The 17,902-nt window shown below is 43.7% G+C and overlaps 1 protein-coding gene across 2 annotated transcripts in view; it reads left to right on the top strand.

Moving 5' to 3' along the window:
* Positions 1-16,922, top strand: part of igsf9b (immunoglobulin superfamily, member 9b) — a 30,320-nt gene extending 13,398 nt beyond the window's left edge. For both annotated transcript variants that reach the window (XM_042421381.1, XM_042421382.1), the window contains 19 exons: positions 4,968-5,114; positions 6,257-6,408; positions 6,608-6,725; positions 7,092-7,233; positions 7,615-7,760; positions 7,860-8,002; positions 8,100-8,240; positions 8,348-8,464; positions 8,557-8,707; positions 8,817-8,928; positions 9,035-9,210; positions 9,326-9,564; positions 9,729-9,813; positions 10,205-10,375; positions 10,557-10,593; positions 11,009-14,377; positions 14,541-14,710; positions 14,882-15,093; positions 15,317-16,922. In XM_042421381.1, the coding sequence (XP_042277315.1) occupies positions 4,968-5,114; positions 6,257-6,408; positions 6,608-6,725; positions 7,092-7,233; positions 7,615-7,760; positions 7,860-8,002; positions 8,100-8,240; positions 8,348-8,464; positions 8,557-8,707; positions 8,817-8,928; positions 9,035-9,210; positions 9,326-9,564; positions 9,729-9,813; positions 10,205-10,375; positions 10,557-10,593; positions 11,009-14,377; positions 14,541-14,710; positions 14,882-15,081 (5,816 nt within the window). In that variant the 3' untranslated portion in view covers positions 15,082-15,093; positions 15,317-16,922. The remainder of the gene's footprint in view (positions 1-4,967; positions 5,115-6,256; positions 6,409-6,607; positions 6,726-7,091; positions 7,234-7,614; positions 7,761-7,859; positions 8,003-8,099; positions 8,241-8,347; positions 8,465-8,556; positions 8,708-8,816; positions 8,929-9,034; positions 9,211-9,325; positions 9,565-9,728; positions 9,814-10,204; positions 10,376-10,556; positions 10,594-11,008; positions 14,378-14,540; positions 14,711-14,881; positions 15,094-15,316) is intronic.
* Positions 16,923-17,902: the final 980 nt, after the last annotated feature.

Consider the following 17,902-nt stretch of genomic DNA (forward strand, 5'->3'; position numbering starts at 1 on the left):
ACTCTGTATTTGAGGAGTGTCTTGACTACAGTACAGTGTGTCCTTCTGTTGACCCCATTAGACACAATCCTGTCTAGGTTTCTCATGTGAATCAAGAACCATATTAGTGCCCCTCATCTCTCTTCCTCTCTGTTTGACACCCAACACTCACAACAAAGAGGAAACAGGATAAACTCTGACTGACACACTATTATAGTCTGTTTGAGTTGTATTTGTTGAGAAAATATGTTCAAGTCCTGTAGTGTCAGGGCGGTTTACTGTTGCAGGGCTAGATCAAATGACTCCTGTGTGCTGAAGAAAATCAGTAGAGACTGTGAGCAAGGGAGTCCGACCTGAGGCCAGGACGACAATGGGCAAACCCCCAGATCTCAGCGGGCCTCCATCACGCTCTCAGTGTGACCTCTGAACACTGGAGAAGTTGTGGTCTGCATTTGCAACACACATGTACAAATCACATACACACACACACACACACATACACACTTGAATATGCCGATGCACACACACAATCCTTGAACTCTGTAACCTCGCCCATTGTAAACTTGAGCGGAATTTAATATTGAGCAACTAAGCTTTTGTAAACATGACTCTATTTGAGAACTCCTAAAGCAGAAAATAGCCCAGTAGAAATGTGAAACCGATCACCTTCATCCATCAGCAACCTGTTTTTCTGCTATAACTTGACTAGGATGATGGGCCGTAAACAATGACACAATGAAAAAAGAATAGATGGCAGCTTCTTGGGAATTCACAGGCTTAGAGCAGCAGGCCATCACAAAAACCCTGTTACCTCATGCCTTAGGTGTGTCACTGGCCAGATTCATATGAAGAGCATGAGATCAGATTGTGTGCTGTGCTTTGTGTAAGAATTCATATTAAATCCTACTGTGGAAGTATTTTTCTGAAGATCATCCCGACTGAGTAACTGAAGCAATAATTAACACCAACGATATCTCTCCCTGACCAGGAAACAAAGCTCAAGTTCTGTGCTGGAAAACAGTTCAAACCCCACAAACGGGACTCAACCTTATACTTTAAGAATATTAAAATTAATACTTTGCTCTTTGATCATGTAAGAGGGCTAATGCCCGTGGTAAGTTGAGTCGCCAAAATTTGGCACGTGAGCTGTGTATGCTTGCTGGTGCAGGGGTTAACAGAGCTGGACAGAGCGAGAGGGACAGAGTTAACTGTAATCTATCTCACGACAAAGAGCTATTCATAAGAGGGTTAAACTGATTAGGGAGACAGGAGGATTGAAGAGAGAAATTTGGGGGAGTGGGAGGGGTGAGCTGTCAGAGGCAGGGGGCCGGTCCCAGACTTATGATTGTATTCAAATCAAAACACATCCCATAATGCACCTCTGCCTGGCTCTCTTATGCACATACGGATGGACAAAGAAAAGCAGCGGTGATGCTTCTCCAAACAGAATAATCTTTCTTCCTCCATAGTTACCGCTGCTATTGTATTACATGTAATTCACAATGACCCATGTATTACTATGTCAGTATGTATCAGTGGGAATCATCACTACAGAAATCACATGCTGAATCCATTCCTGTGGGACAATAAAAGCCTTGTACCGGAGATTTTTATGCCACAAAATTAAAGAAAATACAATGTTGCAGTACTACATGCAAAGAAATGAACCCCATATTGAAGTGTGAATTATGTGGGTAACGTATGTGGTGTACATTGTCCTCAGTTCAATTACATTGCAGTGGTTTCACTTGCAGAAATCAATCATCAATCTTGTGTAGAGAAAAAAAAAAAGGAGATCAGAAACCATGAGACAAGGCCAGCTCTCGGCAAGCATCGCTCTGAATGCTGAGTTATTCCTAACCTGCCACCCACTGGGAGAGAACCTGACTCTCACTAATATGAAGAGGGTGCGTTGTAGAGGTTCACACAGCAGCAGTGGATTAGCGTTGCCATTTTCTACCCTTGGCTGCACTGCAGCTTGACCTGTTGGAACAAGGTCTCATTTTAAGGTAGACTGGAGCTGTCATGTGATAGCTGCTGGAGGTAAAACAGCAAGGAGGAGTAGGAGGAGGGTGGGCATGGGAGACGAGCAGCAGCTATTGTTTCAGCCATTCTCTCTGTTCTCCACTATAGAGTCTAATGATGTTTGTCTCTGGAGGAGGACTCGTGGACATTGGGAAAATGTAGAACCAGGGGGAGTGATGAATGTGTCTACTGGAGAGTTACGGAGCACTCCGGTCAGAAAGGTCAACCTCTCATTGGTTGTCATGGATTATCGATGTATACATTTGAGTAACCTCTCCGTAACCTCTCGGTCAATTCCGCTGTGATTTAAATAGGGGGAGGTTTTTTTACTGATATGGTTGATCATTTTTCAATTCTTGTGTTCAATTATTTGCATTATATCTGTGCATCGGGCCATCAGAGAGACAACAACCTTTTTGTCAACGTCCTTAGCATAGAGCACCTGCCGTGTGCGTTTTGAGGTTTTAGTTCAAGTCCAGGGATGTAACATTCAAATTTAAATAGAGCAACATTTGTCACTCAGCGTCAGCCTTTTGTCTGTTCACAGGCTGAAAGGAAAACAAAGTCCCGTCTTTTTCTGCCTCTCATTCATTTCCCCCCTTTCTTCCTTATGTCTCATGTGCTGCTGGATGTGACACAAGACTGTTTTTTAAATCTAAACTAAATGTTTTTCCCCCACTTGTAATTTTTCAAATCTCTGACAGTAGAAACCCACCCCCCTGCACGATCGACCCTCCCCTACCCCTGTTTGGTCCTGCCGTGTTTCTACAGCAACTGAATTCAAATCTAAACCTACAGCCCGGGCTATCCTTGGTCTCATCACTATGGTAACCTGAGAGAATGAGGAGTGGGGGGGCTCTCTTTGTAGTGATGGACAAGAGGGAGGCTACGGGAAAGGGTTAAGTGTTCGACAGGAAAACCAGAATTCCCTTGTGGAGACCCAGGAGGCAGGGCGCACACCAAATTTTGAAAATCAACATATATACACACCCACGTGCTTCTGAACCCACAAGACCAGCACGCATGGTCAGTCAGTGGGACTTCCATAGGCTGAGTTTTATGGTGCTACTTGGCACAGTGATCTTTAAGTATCCCATAATATTTAGCCACATGAGGATTAGCTGTATCTTAAAGAGGGTTTGTGTGACTTTGCACGTGGAAGTGTTTTTCCTCTTAGTCCGCAGTGTGCAGTTAATTCCATGTCCGATTGGAGAAGGTCGCATGGGAAATGAGCAGCTCAGGGAGGGTCCCTCATGGAGAGATGAGAGGGAAAATGCTTTAAGTTATCCCCACACCTGTTATCATCTGCGCACACATTTCCTCTCTCTCCGAGCCCTGCCCGGTTGTTTGAAAGATGCTGACCTGAAATCAGAGGCATTCATTTTATGGAGCCTCTAAGTGAGCACCGCCCATCAAACGATGGTCTGTCTTTAGGAGGTCAGTCAATCATTAAGCACAGCAACAGCCCCAGTCAGGAATGCAGGGTTAATTGTTAGCCATTGTTGCCTGTCTTTACTCTCAGTGTGTGTTTCACCCTGTCTTAAGGCCACGTATTGAGTTAAACGAATTTCATACCTTTCAGACTCTGCTCCAGACTGCGCCGTCTGGAGGGAAAGCTGTGTGAATAGCAACGATATTGTGTTTCTTGTGATATTGTTGCTTCAAGGTAGCAGGACATTCAGTAGTTTCTTTCCTCTTATATACAGTGTCTCTACTGGGGGAGATGATGTTTGGTGCTCAACCTAAAGATTAAATGAAGAGAAAGCATGTTTTTTCTGTTTGTAAAGCTTTATTTTTTCAATACTTTAGACAGAGGGATGAATATGTGACAGATATTACCGTATGTCTGTGTAATTCAAGCAACTTGTTAGCAGCAAACAGGAATGACAAGATGCTGCAAACTTCCCCACATTCTCCCTGTTTACTTTCAAACTGCTTTGGCCAGGGCCTGGTATGAGCAACGTGTGTGTTTCCCCCCGCACGCATCGTCCTGTCGTTTAAAGCCCTGAGATTGAAGGGGGGAAAAAAAGAGTTCATTGAGAGACAGAATAAAAGGAAGGGGAGGTGGGGTGGTGGGGAAGGGTAACTTCAGTACCCTGAAAACCAGGCTGCAGTCACCAGGCAACCAACAGATCAAGTTTCAAAGCCTGACAAGGAGTTGTAAGAAGTACAGAGAAGAGCAGAGGGAGAGGGATATGGGTGTGTGTGATAGGGGTGTGTGTGTGTCTGTGTGTGTGTGTGTGTGTGTGTGTGCATGCATGCACAGACATGCACAGATCCTCTGTGTGTTTGAGGGTGCACATTCACAAGTTCTTAGCGTGCATCTGCCACACTCCACAGTGTTTATCTCTGCCTGATGTCTTTCATTGATAAACAAAAACAGGTGACTCATTTCATCATGCATCTGTTTTAGAAATCCCTTTTAAGCTGAAAACTACAAATATGAAAGGAAGAAAACAGATTCACTTTTTTTACTTTCGGCAATTTAATGAAGCTGCCTTCAAATATTCCTTGCATGCTCGTCCTAGCTCTCCCCTCCACCACCCAAACCCTTAATGACAGGACAATATCTTCATCTGTAATTTTGCACATCATTACAATCATCACATGAGTGATTCATGTGTTTGCACTCATACTCTTGGGCCACTGACTTCTCATCTTCTAAGCTGCATATTTTGTCTGCCACCTCCCTGATTTGCACAAATCTTAATTATGTGGTTGGATACTTTAACAAACATTAGAGCTACAGTTGTTGTTCACTCTGTTGATGGTTTTGTCTGCTAGTATGAAGTGTATGACTTTGACTGTGGCCTTTGTGACACTGGATGCCTGTGTCCTCTGCATGGTAAGCCCTCTTCCTGCATGTGCTGACTCTGCCTGTCTGGTTGCGCGTGTGCTGACCCCCTCTCTCTGTCTCTCACCCCTTCCTCTTTGCCCTCCCACCCTCACCCCTCCTCCTACAGGCCGCGTATCTCTGACCCAGGGTGCCTCTCTGCTGGTGGAACGGCTGACCCTGGAGGACGAGGGCTGGTTTGAATGCCGCATTCTGCTCCTGAATAGCAAAACCGACAACTTTCAAAACGGCACATGGACCTTCCTCTCTATCACAGGTGCAGCACTGCAGGGTTTTGGGAGACTGAGGAGCTGCTCCTTTCGTTGCTCATCATTGGCACTTTCCTTGTTTAGAACAGCCACAGCATGGGGCTAGAAAGGCCCTGGCACGTTGAATTTCCTGAGCGTTATTGCCGTGTATGAGGAGCTTCTGTGTGACATTCTGTGCACACGGTGATCACATCTTGTCTTTGTCTGTGCCTTGCCTGCTGTGAGATGATGTCAACGTAGGAGTTTGTTCAAAGAATAACAGGAACAGGACAGTGTATGTGCTGCTTGTGTGGGCTAAAGATTACATTTAAATGCTTAAATCTGAATATTTTTAACCCCACACATCAGTAATGCCACAGTGGAGTTAGAAGTTACTAAGAGTGTGAGGTAGGGATTTGAAATGAATGTACTACAGTGAATGAAAGGACTACATGTGCTGCATCAGGATGCAGATGAACACTGGACACCTTTCTTGTACATAATAGCATTACATCATATTGAATTTCATTTGAATACATTTTACCTAAGAAAATGTCAGGTTGTCTCAAAAATAGACTTCACACAGAGCCTTGTACACAGAAAATGATGACATTTTATCCAAAGCTCTTTCCAATTCAATGAGTGCATATATTTTTAGCATGGGTGGTCTCAGTGGAAACAAAACACAAACCATGGCAGTGTTTGCCCATATTCTGCTCTCTCTGAGGCAGGCAAAAAATATGCTACTAAAGATAAAATACAGTCTGTCAGTTCAGATAGTTTCAGAGAAATTTGCAAATTTCCAGTTGTTGCTTATCCCAGTTATTGGATAATTGGTTATGCTCCATTTGTGGTGCCATCAAAACGCCACATTTTGTCTCTTTCCAAACATACTGACATGGCTATGATAATGTAGAGTTTTCTGAGGTTTACACGTAATTTATTTTATATTTTAATGGCATCAAACAACTCCTATATCTCCATTGTATAGGGGTGAACTACAGATCGTACTTCCAAGCCTCAAGCACACTAAAACTACCTAGGTTTGTTAGTTCCACTTTGACTTCTGCAACAAGGGTTCATAGTAAAGTTAGTGCTCTGATTATTCTGTATGTCCCATTTGAATATACACATAGAAGTAACTATGTCATCTGTACTGTCTTTGTTCTAGCTCCACCTGTGTTTATCAAGACTCCACCAACTTTTGTGGAGGTTCTGCTCGGAGACTCGCTGACTCTCAGCTGTGGAGCCCATGGCAACCCTCGGCCAACTGTTGTCTGGCATAAAGATGAGAACCCGATTGAGAAACATGAAAAAATAAAAGTGAGGAGGAGAAACAGATGGCATTTTCAGAATTTTAATTAAATATTTTTAAAATTAGCATTTCATGTAGGAGTTGTAGCTTTGATATTTCTTTGTAGCAGATTGCTTTTGTTGTCCTTTCCGTGACAGTCTCATGATCTCCTTCCACCTTTTCTCTCTCCCTTTGATCCTCTTTATCTTTACCTTTGGTCAATTTTAGGTGCTCAATGGTACCTTGTCTTTGGCCTCCATCACAAGAAATATTTCAGGAGTGTACAAATGTCACGTGTCCAACACAGAGGGGAACCTGACCCATTATACACAGCTGCAGGTCAAAGGTCAGTATTGAGCTGTCAGTCATTGGGGAGAGACAGAACCTCTGCTTGTCTCATGTTAAGCATGTGCTGAGATGTGCAGGTAACAGAGTAATAGTGTATTTGGTTTTCCTGGGACAAAAAGTAAATACAGATAGATTAGACGGCTCAAAGGCTTTATGATTTTGCTGTGCTAATGCAAACCCATTTAACAGCTTGACAACCATGGTTACATAGTCTATACTGCCACCTACAGTCCATCTGCTGCTATAGCAATGATTTAAAACCAACAACACTGATTTCTTTGTTTATCCTGATCCCTGCATCACTACACAGAGGCATAGTATTTACATCAGTGTGTCTTATGTTTTCTTCTTCTTTGCCAAAAAGGTCCCCCAATCATCATCATCTCACCAGAGGACACCACTCTCAACATGACCCAGGATGCAGTTCTGCAGTGCCAGGCTGACGCTTACCCTTCCAACCTCACCTATGAATGGCTGAAACAGGGACAGAATGTTTACCATATTGAGTGAGTCCAAGTCCTCAAAGTACCCATGAAACCAAGATATATGATATATATTTTCTGTCAAATGTAAAACACAGCTAGTATGTCTCACTGATTCACAGACATGCATAGACATACAGGTGTTTTACAGGTGACTATTATGTAATGTAGTCATGAGCACACTATAAACCTTAGAAAAAGAATTTTAATTGAGCCCGTTTTGTGGCAGCTGGCTGGAGTGCTCTCGCTCAGTACCTGACCAGTTTCAAAAACAAAAACTGTTGTCCCCATTATTCACTTACACACAAAAGATGGGAAAATAGGGTCCAGGTTGAAAAATACCGTTATAAGTTTCCCTTTAATTACCTCTTAAAATGCATCATGTTTTGTATCTTTTGGTTTTAGGTCCCTACAGTCGCGTGTAAAGGTTTTAGTGGATGGAACACTTCTTATCCCTAATCTAATCCCAGAAGATGCTGGCAATTACACTTGTATCCCAACTAATGGGATACTGACACCGCCCTCAGCCTCTGCACATCTGAAAGTGAAACGTAAGGGTTTAATCTCCTATGAGAGGCAGCACTTGTTTAGATCCATGTATCTGTCCATTTTATAGATAAGTCTTAAATAATTATCATTCTTTCATTTAGACCCTGCTCGTGTTGGCCGAATGCCTAGGGAAACATACTTGCCAGCCGGAATGGAGGGCGTCATTGTCTGCCCTGTACAGGCTGATCCTCCTGTGCTATATGTCAACTGGACCAAAGATGGGAACAATTTAAATCTTGACAATGTAAGTTATGTGACGTAGAAACATCATGTCTCATGCAATGGAAGCACAGGTACCTCAAGAATCACTGTATATAATTTTTCTTTCTTGACCTGTCTAGTTCCCAGGTTGGATGGTGAACTCTGAAGGCTCAGTTTTTATAGCAACAGCCAATGACAATGCTGTTGGCATGTACACCTGCACTGCATATAACAGTTACGGCACTATGGGCCAGTCTGAACCCACCCAGGTCATTCTGCAGGTAAGGCTGCGCCTCTTGACTCCACCTTTAGTGACAGAAAACATTTTTCTATGAATGCGCACAGTTACACATTGGTAGATGTAAAAAAGACTGTCTCCCTCCCTCAGGACCCCCCATCTTTCCGAGTGACTCCTCGGCCTGAGTACTTTCAGGAGGTGGGCAGAGAGTTGATCATCCCCTGTGAAGCCATTGGAGACCCCGCTCCAAACATAACGTGGAGCAAGGTACAGATTTTCCAAAACAAAGAGGAGCAGCATAAACATGCTTAATTCATCCCTTATCTAAACTAGATGTGTCTGTCTGTTTCCTCTCACAGATCGGCCCTACTCCTCGCTCCCTGCACACTGTGTTGGCTAATGGCTCCCTTCTGCTGCAGCCACTCAGTAAAGACCACCATGGGGGCTGGGAGTGCCTGGCCACTAATCGAGTAGCTACTGTCAGTGCAGGCACTGTGGTCATGGTGCTGGGTGAGTGGCCTACCTCACATATATGGTAGCAGACCCGATAGACACTTAACCTGTATTTATATGTATTATCAACATGCCAGACTTACAGATGTGCAACTGTGTTTCTCAGGCACCAGTCCTCATGCTGTGTCCTCAGTGTCTGTCACCACAGAGATGAACCAGGCCAATGTATCTTGGGTGCCTGGCTTTGATGGTGGATACACCCAGAAGTTCACTGTATGGTCAGTAACATATAATACTTACGACGCGGTTCTTAGCTCTCAACAAGCAGACCCGTTGACTGTTTTATGTGTTGTCTTTATTTTGGCTGTCTTTGTTTTTCTCTAGGGTCAAGCAGGCATCCAGAGGGAAACATGAATGGGCTTCCTTGCCTGTGCCCACATCCAAAAACTATCTGCTGGTAACCGGGCTACTTGCTGGCACTGGCTATCAGTTCAGTGTCTTACCTCAGAATAAACTCGGCTCTGGACCTTTCAGTGAAATTGTTTCTGTGCGAACTCAAGGTCTGTGCACATGTTTTACCTATTTGATTTTCTTATCTCACTTTCTCCAGTAGTATTTGTATTGTTTGCTCTAAGTGCTGTATCAGTCTGAGTTTATATTGTGTTTTCTTATCAGCTGTCCCAACAGAAGCACCTATGGTCGTCACCAGTCTCCCAACTCTGGAACCTCCCGTATTCCTGTCAGCCAATCGGACTGGACGAGGTGTTTTCCTGCAGTGGTTACCTCCTGAGGCTCCATCCTCTCCACTGACAGGTTATGTGCTGCAGGCTCGCCGGGATCAGGGCCAGTGGGTCATCCTCAGCAGTAACATCAGTGCCAATCAGAGTGAACTACTAGTACAAGGACTGCTGCGGGTAAAGTTTATTTCTTACTTGGCGTCTGCGCTTTCTTGAGATCAGTTGATGTAGATTAAACAACTATTATGCCAAAAATTGTGTTATATCAAACTGATGTTATGATTAATGATGAAAATGTTTGAACATGCACCACAAGCAAACTAGTTTATGTTTACTCTCAGGACTCCAGTTATGATCTGAGGCTGATGTCCCGCAGCAATAAAATACTCAGTGAACCGAGTGACTCTGTTAATGTATCCACCACAGGTAAGTGGCTTCGTATCAATTACCCTGAACGGTCGCACTTTATTTTACAGTACACTAATAAGATGTAATAAGATGATAGATGATGATAGAATAAGTGTATTAGTATGTATTTTTTTTCTCTAATATGGTATTATATGCGGTTTCGAATTACAGCATAATTTAGGTGTATGGTGTCTAATCAGGGTATAACTGTGTTTGTTCACTGTCTAATAAAGAACATATTATTTCTAGTTTTTGTCTAATTTGATACAAAATACGGCTTATTACATTTTATTAGTGTACTGTAAAATAAAGTGTGACCCCATGAACATTACATGCTTATCGAGTCAAGGTCTCAGTATATTTATATTACAACATATTTCAAAAGTTAAGCTCTGTGATCTGATTACAGGGATGGAGATTTACCCTTTGCGCCCAAGTTTCTTGGAGGTCATCCCTGAGCCTCTGTTGGCTGGTGTGTTGGGAGGAGTGTGCTTCCTGTTCATGGCCATCATCCTCTCCTTGGTGACAGCTTGCTATATGAGTAACAGGAGACAACGTCGACGCAGAAAGAGAAGACAAGGTAAAACATCTGATTTAAATACAATTTTTTTAAATCCAGAAAATTGAATTGATGTTTAAACTCTGGTGTACGGAAAGTACCATTGTTGATTCCTCACTTAATGTTAAATACACTTTGTCATGATAAGACAAATTCCTCTGTGTGTGTTGATCTTTTTAATTCATTTTTTATTTTTTCTTAGATCTCCCATCTGCCTTCCAGAAGAGCCCATCTACAGAGTGAGTTGTATTTTGATTTTAAGTCAATGTAGTGCATCTATTACTTATTTGTGGTTCTATTTTTGTAAAGCTTGAATGTTTTTTAGTTAGTATATTGTTATTATAACCATCTGTATTGCAGACTGTGATGAAACAACTTTAAGCCTTAAGGGTTATTTAGACTTTTATACTCTGCTGTCAGCACGCACTCGTGACTGTAGTTCATAATTTAATAATTGTTTGCCTTACCTGATCTATCAATAACATTTGACTACATGCTGTGACAATGTTAAATTCTCTCCTACCTTTTATATAGTTTGTGAGTGCAGAAAGTTACAGACTGCCTTTAATTATTTTAATATTTTTGTTAGAACCTGTAATACTGTGAGGTTGTTTTAAATTATTCTTTTCTGTCTGTTTTTTTTCCTTTTCTCAGAGCTCGCTCGCCTCCTAGCAGCCCAGACAGTGTCTTAAAGCTGAAGCTGTGCCCACCACTTCCCTTCTTCCCCAACCCCTCCTCACAGTCTGATCGGTCCTCCTTTGATAAAGGCAGCCGTGGGGAATACCACGACCAGCGGAAACAACTCTTATCCAACTCGTCTCCACCACCTCATTACACACTTTTTGAGAGTCACCTGGGGTCCCAGGCCTCCTCACCAACTGCTTTGGAGTCCATCTCCAGAGGCCCTGATGGACGCTTTATTGTCCAAGCACTGCCAGAGGGTTCCAGCCCCTCCAATAAGAAAATCTTGAAGAACGACGTCCTGCAAAGTAATGGTGGGGTGAGTTGCTCAGGAAGTAATCAGACATCATTCAGAGACTCTCCAAAGTCAAGCATGAGCTCAGAGAAGGACGAGAGGAAGGATTCTCCTCTCACTGTGGACGTCCCAGAGCTGAGCAGGCCTCCTTCCTCCCCTGGAAGAGTACGGGCCATGGCAAGAAACTTCTCCCGTCACGGCTGCTTTTACTCTGATGACGAACAGGGCTCAGAGGCCCTACTGGAAAGAGCCAGCTTCTATTCAGACAACAGTGAGAAAAAACCCAGTGATTCTCTGAGGAGGTATCGCATGCCGGGCCACACTGAAGACCTTTTCCCTACTTTGGGCAGAAGAACCAAGCTTCTGGACAGAGAAAGAGACAGGCCACACCATTCAGGCTACCAGCCTATGGAGAGTCAGCTGACTAATAACAGCACCCTGGTCTCACAACTTGACAGTGAGCTTGAGAGGGACAGCATTAACAAGTGTGTCCAACTGGCAAAGGAGAGGGAAGAAATGGAGAGGGAGCTACAGAACTATACAGCTAATCAGAGAAGTCGTAGGAAAGATGATTATCCGTCTAATAAGACACAAAGCCCTCAAAGGGGCTCGCCCAAATCAGAAGAGGACCCTGTATGGAAACCACAAGATGTGACCATCAGACAAAAACACAGGTCCCCAGGTCAGACAAATCGGGTATCTGACTATCGGAGGGCGTGCTACTTTGGGAACACCAGCAGTCCAATGGACCGGCTTCCTACCTCTCGCATACAGTGGGACATTAGCCCTGTTACATCAGTCACCAGCCTCATTCCAGCACAGAGCCCCCGGGAGACCACATCGCCCAGGTCAAAGCATCCTTACACACGTAGAGAAACCACAGAGGACTCTCTCGCTGTTGATTCATCACGATCTCCGGTCACCCAGAACACCTCCCTTCCCATGCTCTCTCCTGACATCACTTCAGAAAGCTCCCCTATTCTGTGCTTAGAGACACCTGACAGAGCCAGGTCAATGAGTCCTCAGAGAGAGCCGGATATATGCAGGAAGTCCATGACTGAGGAAGGCTTAAGGGGAAAGAACCAGGACAGAGGTTTTGCTTCAAGGTCCAGAAATTCATACGCTTATGGCACTCAGCCTTGGGATACAGCTTCCAGAAGTCCTTTAGTCGACAGCATGAGGCCTCAAAGTCCAACTCAGCCTTTAACTGCTTCTGCACCATACACAGCCACAAGAGATCCCAGTCCCTCAAGTTATTCTACTTTACCCTATGAACATCATGAAGTTGGAGCAAAGGCCAAAGACAGGGAGGCTCAGGGCCTCGATGACCGACGATCTTCGGGCTTTTACTCTGAATTAGAAAGAGAGGGAGTCCGAGCGCGCTCCAGGAGGAGTGACAAATGTCTTTTCTCTGATAGTCCCAGCCCTGTTTCAACATTGACTCTTGTAGAAGAAGTTGATAGTGATCAGTCCCAATTTTCTGTCCCCAGAATGTCAGGGTCCTTCAAGGCCAAGCCTGCAGCCCCATCCCCCAAAATGTCCCCACTGCAAACAAGTGCAATTCTTGAATACCTGAGCCTTCCAGGTTTCATCGAAATGAGTGTGGATGAGCCTGTAGAAGAAGCTGAAGTCACAGACACTGTGGGACAGAGCTCACACTTAAAACCAGTAAAGTCTCTGGTGGCTAAACCTGATGTAGTCCCTAAAAACTGGGAGGTTCATGTTCAGGGGGAAACAGACTCAAACCAAAAGGAGGTTTGCTTTGAGCAAACACGTTCTGTAGGTGCTGCAGAGGCAAGCGTTGACTTTAGTAAAAAACAAGGCTATAGACGCTCCCTCAATATGGAAGGTAGAGATCCTTCACACAGAGTTAGATTTCCTGATGAGATAAGAGCATCATCTCCTGGTCCAGAAAAAACTAGCAAGCAACTTTATGATGAGAAAACACAAATTCGGAATAAAAGCGCAGACAGACCTGAGTCCAGACTTGGATCCAGATCAGCTCATACCTTGTTTAGTGCAGCTAAAGGCATGGCAGACATAGCGTCAAAACATTCACAGAGTTTTGTAGACCGCAGTGAGTCTCCATCAGAACAATCCCAAAGACAAGCTTCTCAGGGCAGCAGGACTAATAATATTGCATCGCGAATATGTCAAGCCCCTGTGCCATTTTTGAAGAAATCCTTAAGCATAGGCCCTTGTAGGACGCTCTCAGGGATGGGACAGCCTCGTCCTTTCCTAAAGAAATCCATCAGTCTAGGCTCACAGAGGTGGGAACACTTTGAAAGCCCGAGGACATACATTTCTGAGAGATGTTACTGGGACGAGTTCCCAAACCCAGATGTTAGGGTCAAGTCCTACAGTTTGGGTCGCACTCCGTCTTCCCTTCCCAGGCCAGGCCCCTCCTGGAGGGAGTATATCCCGTTCAGACGCCCCAGCATGGGGAGCCTGGAGAGGCCTCACCACACACAAAGACCTTTAGCTAGTCCTTCCTACCTCACTCCTTCAATGTACCCACCCAGACAAACCTCAATCTCCCCAGTGCTTGAACCCTCTGATCCACGACGGCAAGCCACCGTTTTCCCCGAGTCCTCCCGGTGGTCCCCCTCTTATCAGGACACCCTGAGGTCTGCTCAGCATAAGTATATCCCCATGCCCTCCTCCATTCCAGTCTCCCAGTACCAGCACTGGCCAGGATCCAGAGCGGAAAACATAAGACCCATGGACCCCAGGAGGGGCCCTCCGAGGTCCTACCTGCCCAGAGGCATCAGCTGGCCCTCACCCTACTACGCCCCCTTCCCACCGAGGGAGGGAGAGGGTTACAGACAGCCAGACAGGGTGATGGGGAGGGGAGGTGAGACCGAGATCCGGGAGGTCAGAGAGGGAGGGAGGGCCAGTTATGCCAGTCAGAGCAGTGGTAGAGGTAGCACCGGTCTCTTCCGACAGTCCCTGTCCATCACTCCCACACTGCTCAGCTCCCCAGAAACCACAGAGGAGAGTGAGCGGCACAGAGCTGACATGGAGCTACCTGAGAGGAGAGCGAAAAGGTGAAACACCACCACACCTGGAAAATAAGAACACCGGAGTGTTTTCTTTGCAGTGGGATTTATTTATGTTGCCAAAATAACATTAACTGTGTAGTTCTTGTTTCTTGTTTGTGATACTGTGCTGATACTGTTGTCTGACCGCTTGTTTTATGTATCTCATTAGAAGGAACACATCAGTAGATGAGAGTTATGAGTGGGACTCTGCTGATGCCTGTGTGGACTCGGAGGTCCTGGAGGCCATGAAGTTTGATCAGTCACAAATGGGTTTCCGGAAAGGCAGGGGGGAGCTCAGATATGATCAAGCTGGTGGCCTCCAGGACCAGCGAAAGAAAGGTGATGATTGCTTTTTTTTTTGTGGATGTTTTGATGTCGCATGTGTCATTATGAGTGTAATGCCTGACGATGCTGCATGTGCTCATCTTGTGCCCCATGTGCCGTGATTATTTTGAGCTTGTCCCATGACATGCCCATCCATGCATCTCCTCTCCCTGATGCCTTCCCCAGGCCCGTCTCCCTCAGTCAGCCCACCAGTTTCCAACCCACCTCGCTGCCAGTTCAGTCGCTCCCTAAGTGAGGCGCGTTTCAACGCTCTCCGCCTGGAGTACCAAGAGTATAGGCGGGCTCAGGAATCCACCTGTTCCCGTGAGCCCTGCCTCACGCCTGGCTACGATTCAGACTCTGACTGCAACTCAGCACTGCTCTAGCAGCTTAACTCGGTCCGTTATCCCGCCTGCCCCTCTCACCTCTTTCCTTCTTTTTTTCCGCCTCTCACTGCTCGCCTGCCCGCCTCCTTTTCTTGCCTGCTACTCTTATCATCCACATGCAGTGAATTTGTGCTTGCATGTTAAATCATATGAAAACAGTGCTGCTCAGTTTATACTTAAAATGTTTTAATCTTCTAAAGGCTTTTCTCTAATACTGCTCTCTTCTCTTTCACAGGTTTGTGGAAAACAGATACCAAATAACAGTTTTATGAACAGATGACAGCACTGTGGTCCTGGACAGTGTCACACCTCACTGGAGCTTTGTCACATGAAAGAGCTCATTGTTTAAAGTTTTGATCCTCTGTTACAGCACACTAAAATTATCTGGTTTCAAGGGACAGTGACAGATGTAACGGGCTGCATCTCCTCAGTTGTCATCAGATGACATATTCTTTTTTTCTTGTTCTTGTTCCACTGTGCTTTGGATAATGAAGCTGAGAAGGGATTATTTATTTTTATAACAAGCTTGTGCAACTGTATTTTGGGATTTTTTTTTTTGTTAAACCTTGACAATCAGACACACAGGGCCCCTTTGAGGAAAGACACGCTCACCCTCGACAAATATAAGTTTACAGTTAAGATTTGAGAAAGACCTGCTTTATAAAAGCAGCAGCATGCAACATGATGAAGGTTTATTTCATGTTTATGTCTATCACAAAGGTATGCTTATGACAATTATGTAGGTCCAAGATGACATCTGTTGGTGGAAATGTCTATATCTGTAATATTCCCAGTGTAACAGTGCTCAAAGCATTTTCACCACCCTCTCCCTCTGAATTTGACTTAAGTACTCAAATAATAGTACTTAAAGAATACATGATTAAGTAACTCTGATTTTTATCCTTAAGAACTAAATCTTTGAGCAGTTCATGATATCAAACTTTATCACTCCGAACAATAATTTATTGTATTCAAAGATGAATTTGTGTCATCTTTGCCACTCTTACCTGCTGGTTCCCTGAAATCATTCACATCAGTCAGCACAGTGTTCCCCTGTTGAGATTTTATAAAGCAAATCTCTTAAAAATAGCCTCCCAGTATTTGTTAAAATATCTGTACAAATGTTTATATGTACCTTAATGTGAATGAACCTTGCTGTTGTATATTCCACATTTACCATTTCATCACACGAGAAAATGCTACTTTACTCCACCTGAATCGGTCAAACTTTGCCTCTGTGAATGACAGACAGTAAAACTTGATAAGAAACACAGGGGAAACGAATTTTGCCTTATTTTCATTAATTTCATATGGACTCTAGTTGACTGACTACAGAAGGGTTGAGCTGACAAGCTATAATCAAACTCATCAGAGGATTCAGTTATTAAAAATGTACCTTTTTTTACATGAGCTTTCTGGATATTTATTGAGGCGAGTTATGATATGCAACAATGTTTACAATTCACATCACCGATGTGAAGACAGCACTGTGAATATTTCATCGACTTCTAATTCTGTATTTGAATTGTGAGTCTGTTATAAATTGTGTGCCCATTAGCCTACGTTTTTTTGTTTTTTTTACTGGAAAATGACAAAAGCTGTTTTTGTACGTCACCTGACAAACTGAGAGATTTAAATAATATCTTTGTAGCTATACTTTGGGAAGAGTCAACATTTGTACTATATTTACTTAAATAACGACGATGATGATGATGATGATGAACATCTTCATATGGAGCGAGTATGCATTTCTGATGATGGTTTTGGAAGTTTTGTACAAATTGATTTTTTTTTTATCTTGCCACCTGGTTGTTTTTGTCATTTTTATATGTTTGTAATGAATAAATTGTTTTATTCTGAATGCACAAACCGAGAGAATGTGTTGATTTTTGGCGTCATGAAGAAAATTATGTGACAATGAAGACAGATGCTCCTTCACCAGTTAACTACTAATCACCTGTCAAGCTTACTTATATCAGCTTAACCCTTCCTCTCCTGTTTTTCCACCCCCCCCCCCCCCTTTTAGTACCATGCTGTTGTGGCGTGGTCTTTGCTAGTGAAACCATTTTGGTGTAAATTCCTGTCTCAGTAATCACATATTTTGTGTTAGCCATTTTTACAGATAGGCTTAAAAGAGAGAAAAGACCTTACTGCCCAGCCAATCCTTAAGTTGTCGTTCTCCAAAACTCTAAAAACACAAAATCTTTATTTTAAAAAGTCCTCAACACAAAAAGTGTGTCACTTCTCAGCCTCAGTCACTTCCTGTGTTTCAACATACTGTAGCTGTCTTACTACAGGACTCAGCAAGTGTGACAAGGAAACATTGCACAACATTGCCAGTACCCGTTCATAGTATTTCTGTATATTTCAAGGAATATTGGGTTGATTTAACATCTTGTTTTAGTGAAGTTTGAAAAAATAGAATGAATAATAATGTGTACAGAACATACAAGGTGATCCTTGTTGATTTAGCCTAAATGAACCCAAGGAACACTATTCATGGTGTGTAATGTACATTTTGGGTGCTTTTTATGGTCCCAAAGTAGTACTGCTGTGTAACCATGACAAGATCCAGATCAAGATCAGGATCAGGAGCGATTGTCATCACATTCCAGACCTCTAGTTTACAGAGAAGTGTTACCTTTGATCAAATGAGGAGGTGTGCTGTCACCAGTGTTTTGGTAATACATACCCTGATTCGTCCCCGTCTGTCACAATTAACTGTTTTCTTCAGTTCAAATGACTCTCACCTAGTGCACATGTGATCTGTTCAACTGCATGAACCAACACCATAAATTACACATTACTCAGTGAAAAATTA

The sequence above is a fragment of the Thunnus maccoyii genome, chromosome 9, assembly GCF_910596095.1.
Source record: "Thunnus maccoyii chromosome 9, fThuMac1.1, whole genome shotgun sequence".
NCBI classification, from domain to species: domain Eukaryota; kingdom Metazoa; phylum Chordata; class Actinopteri; order Scombriformes; family Scombridae; genus Thunnus; species Thunnus maccoyii.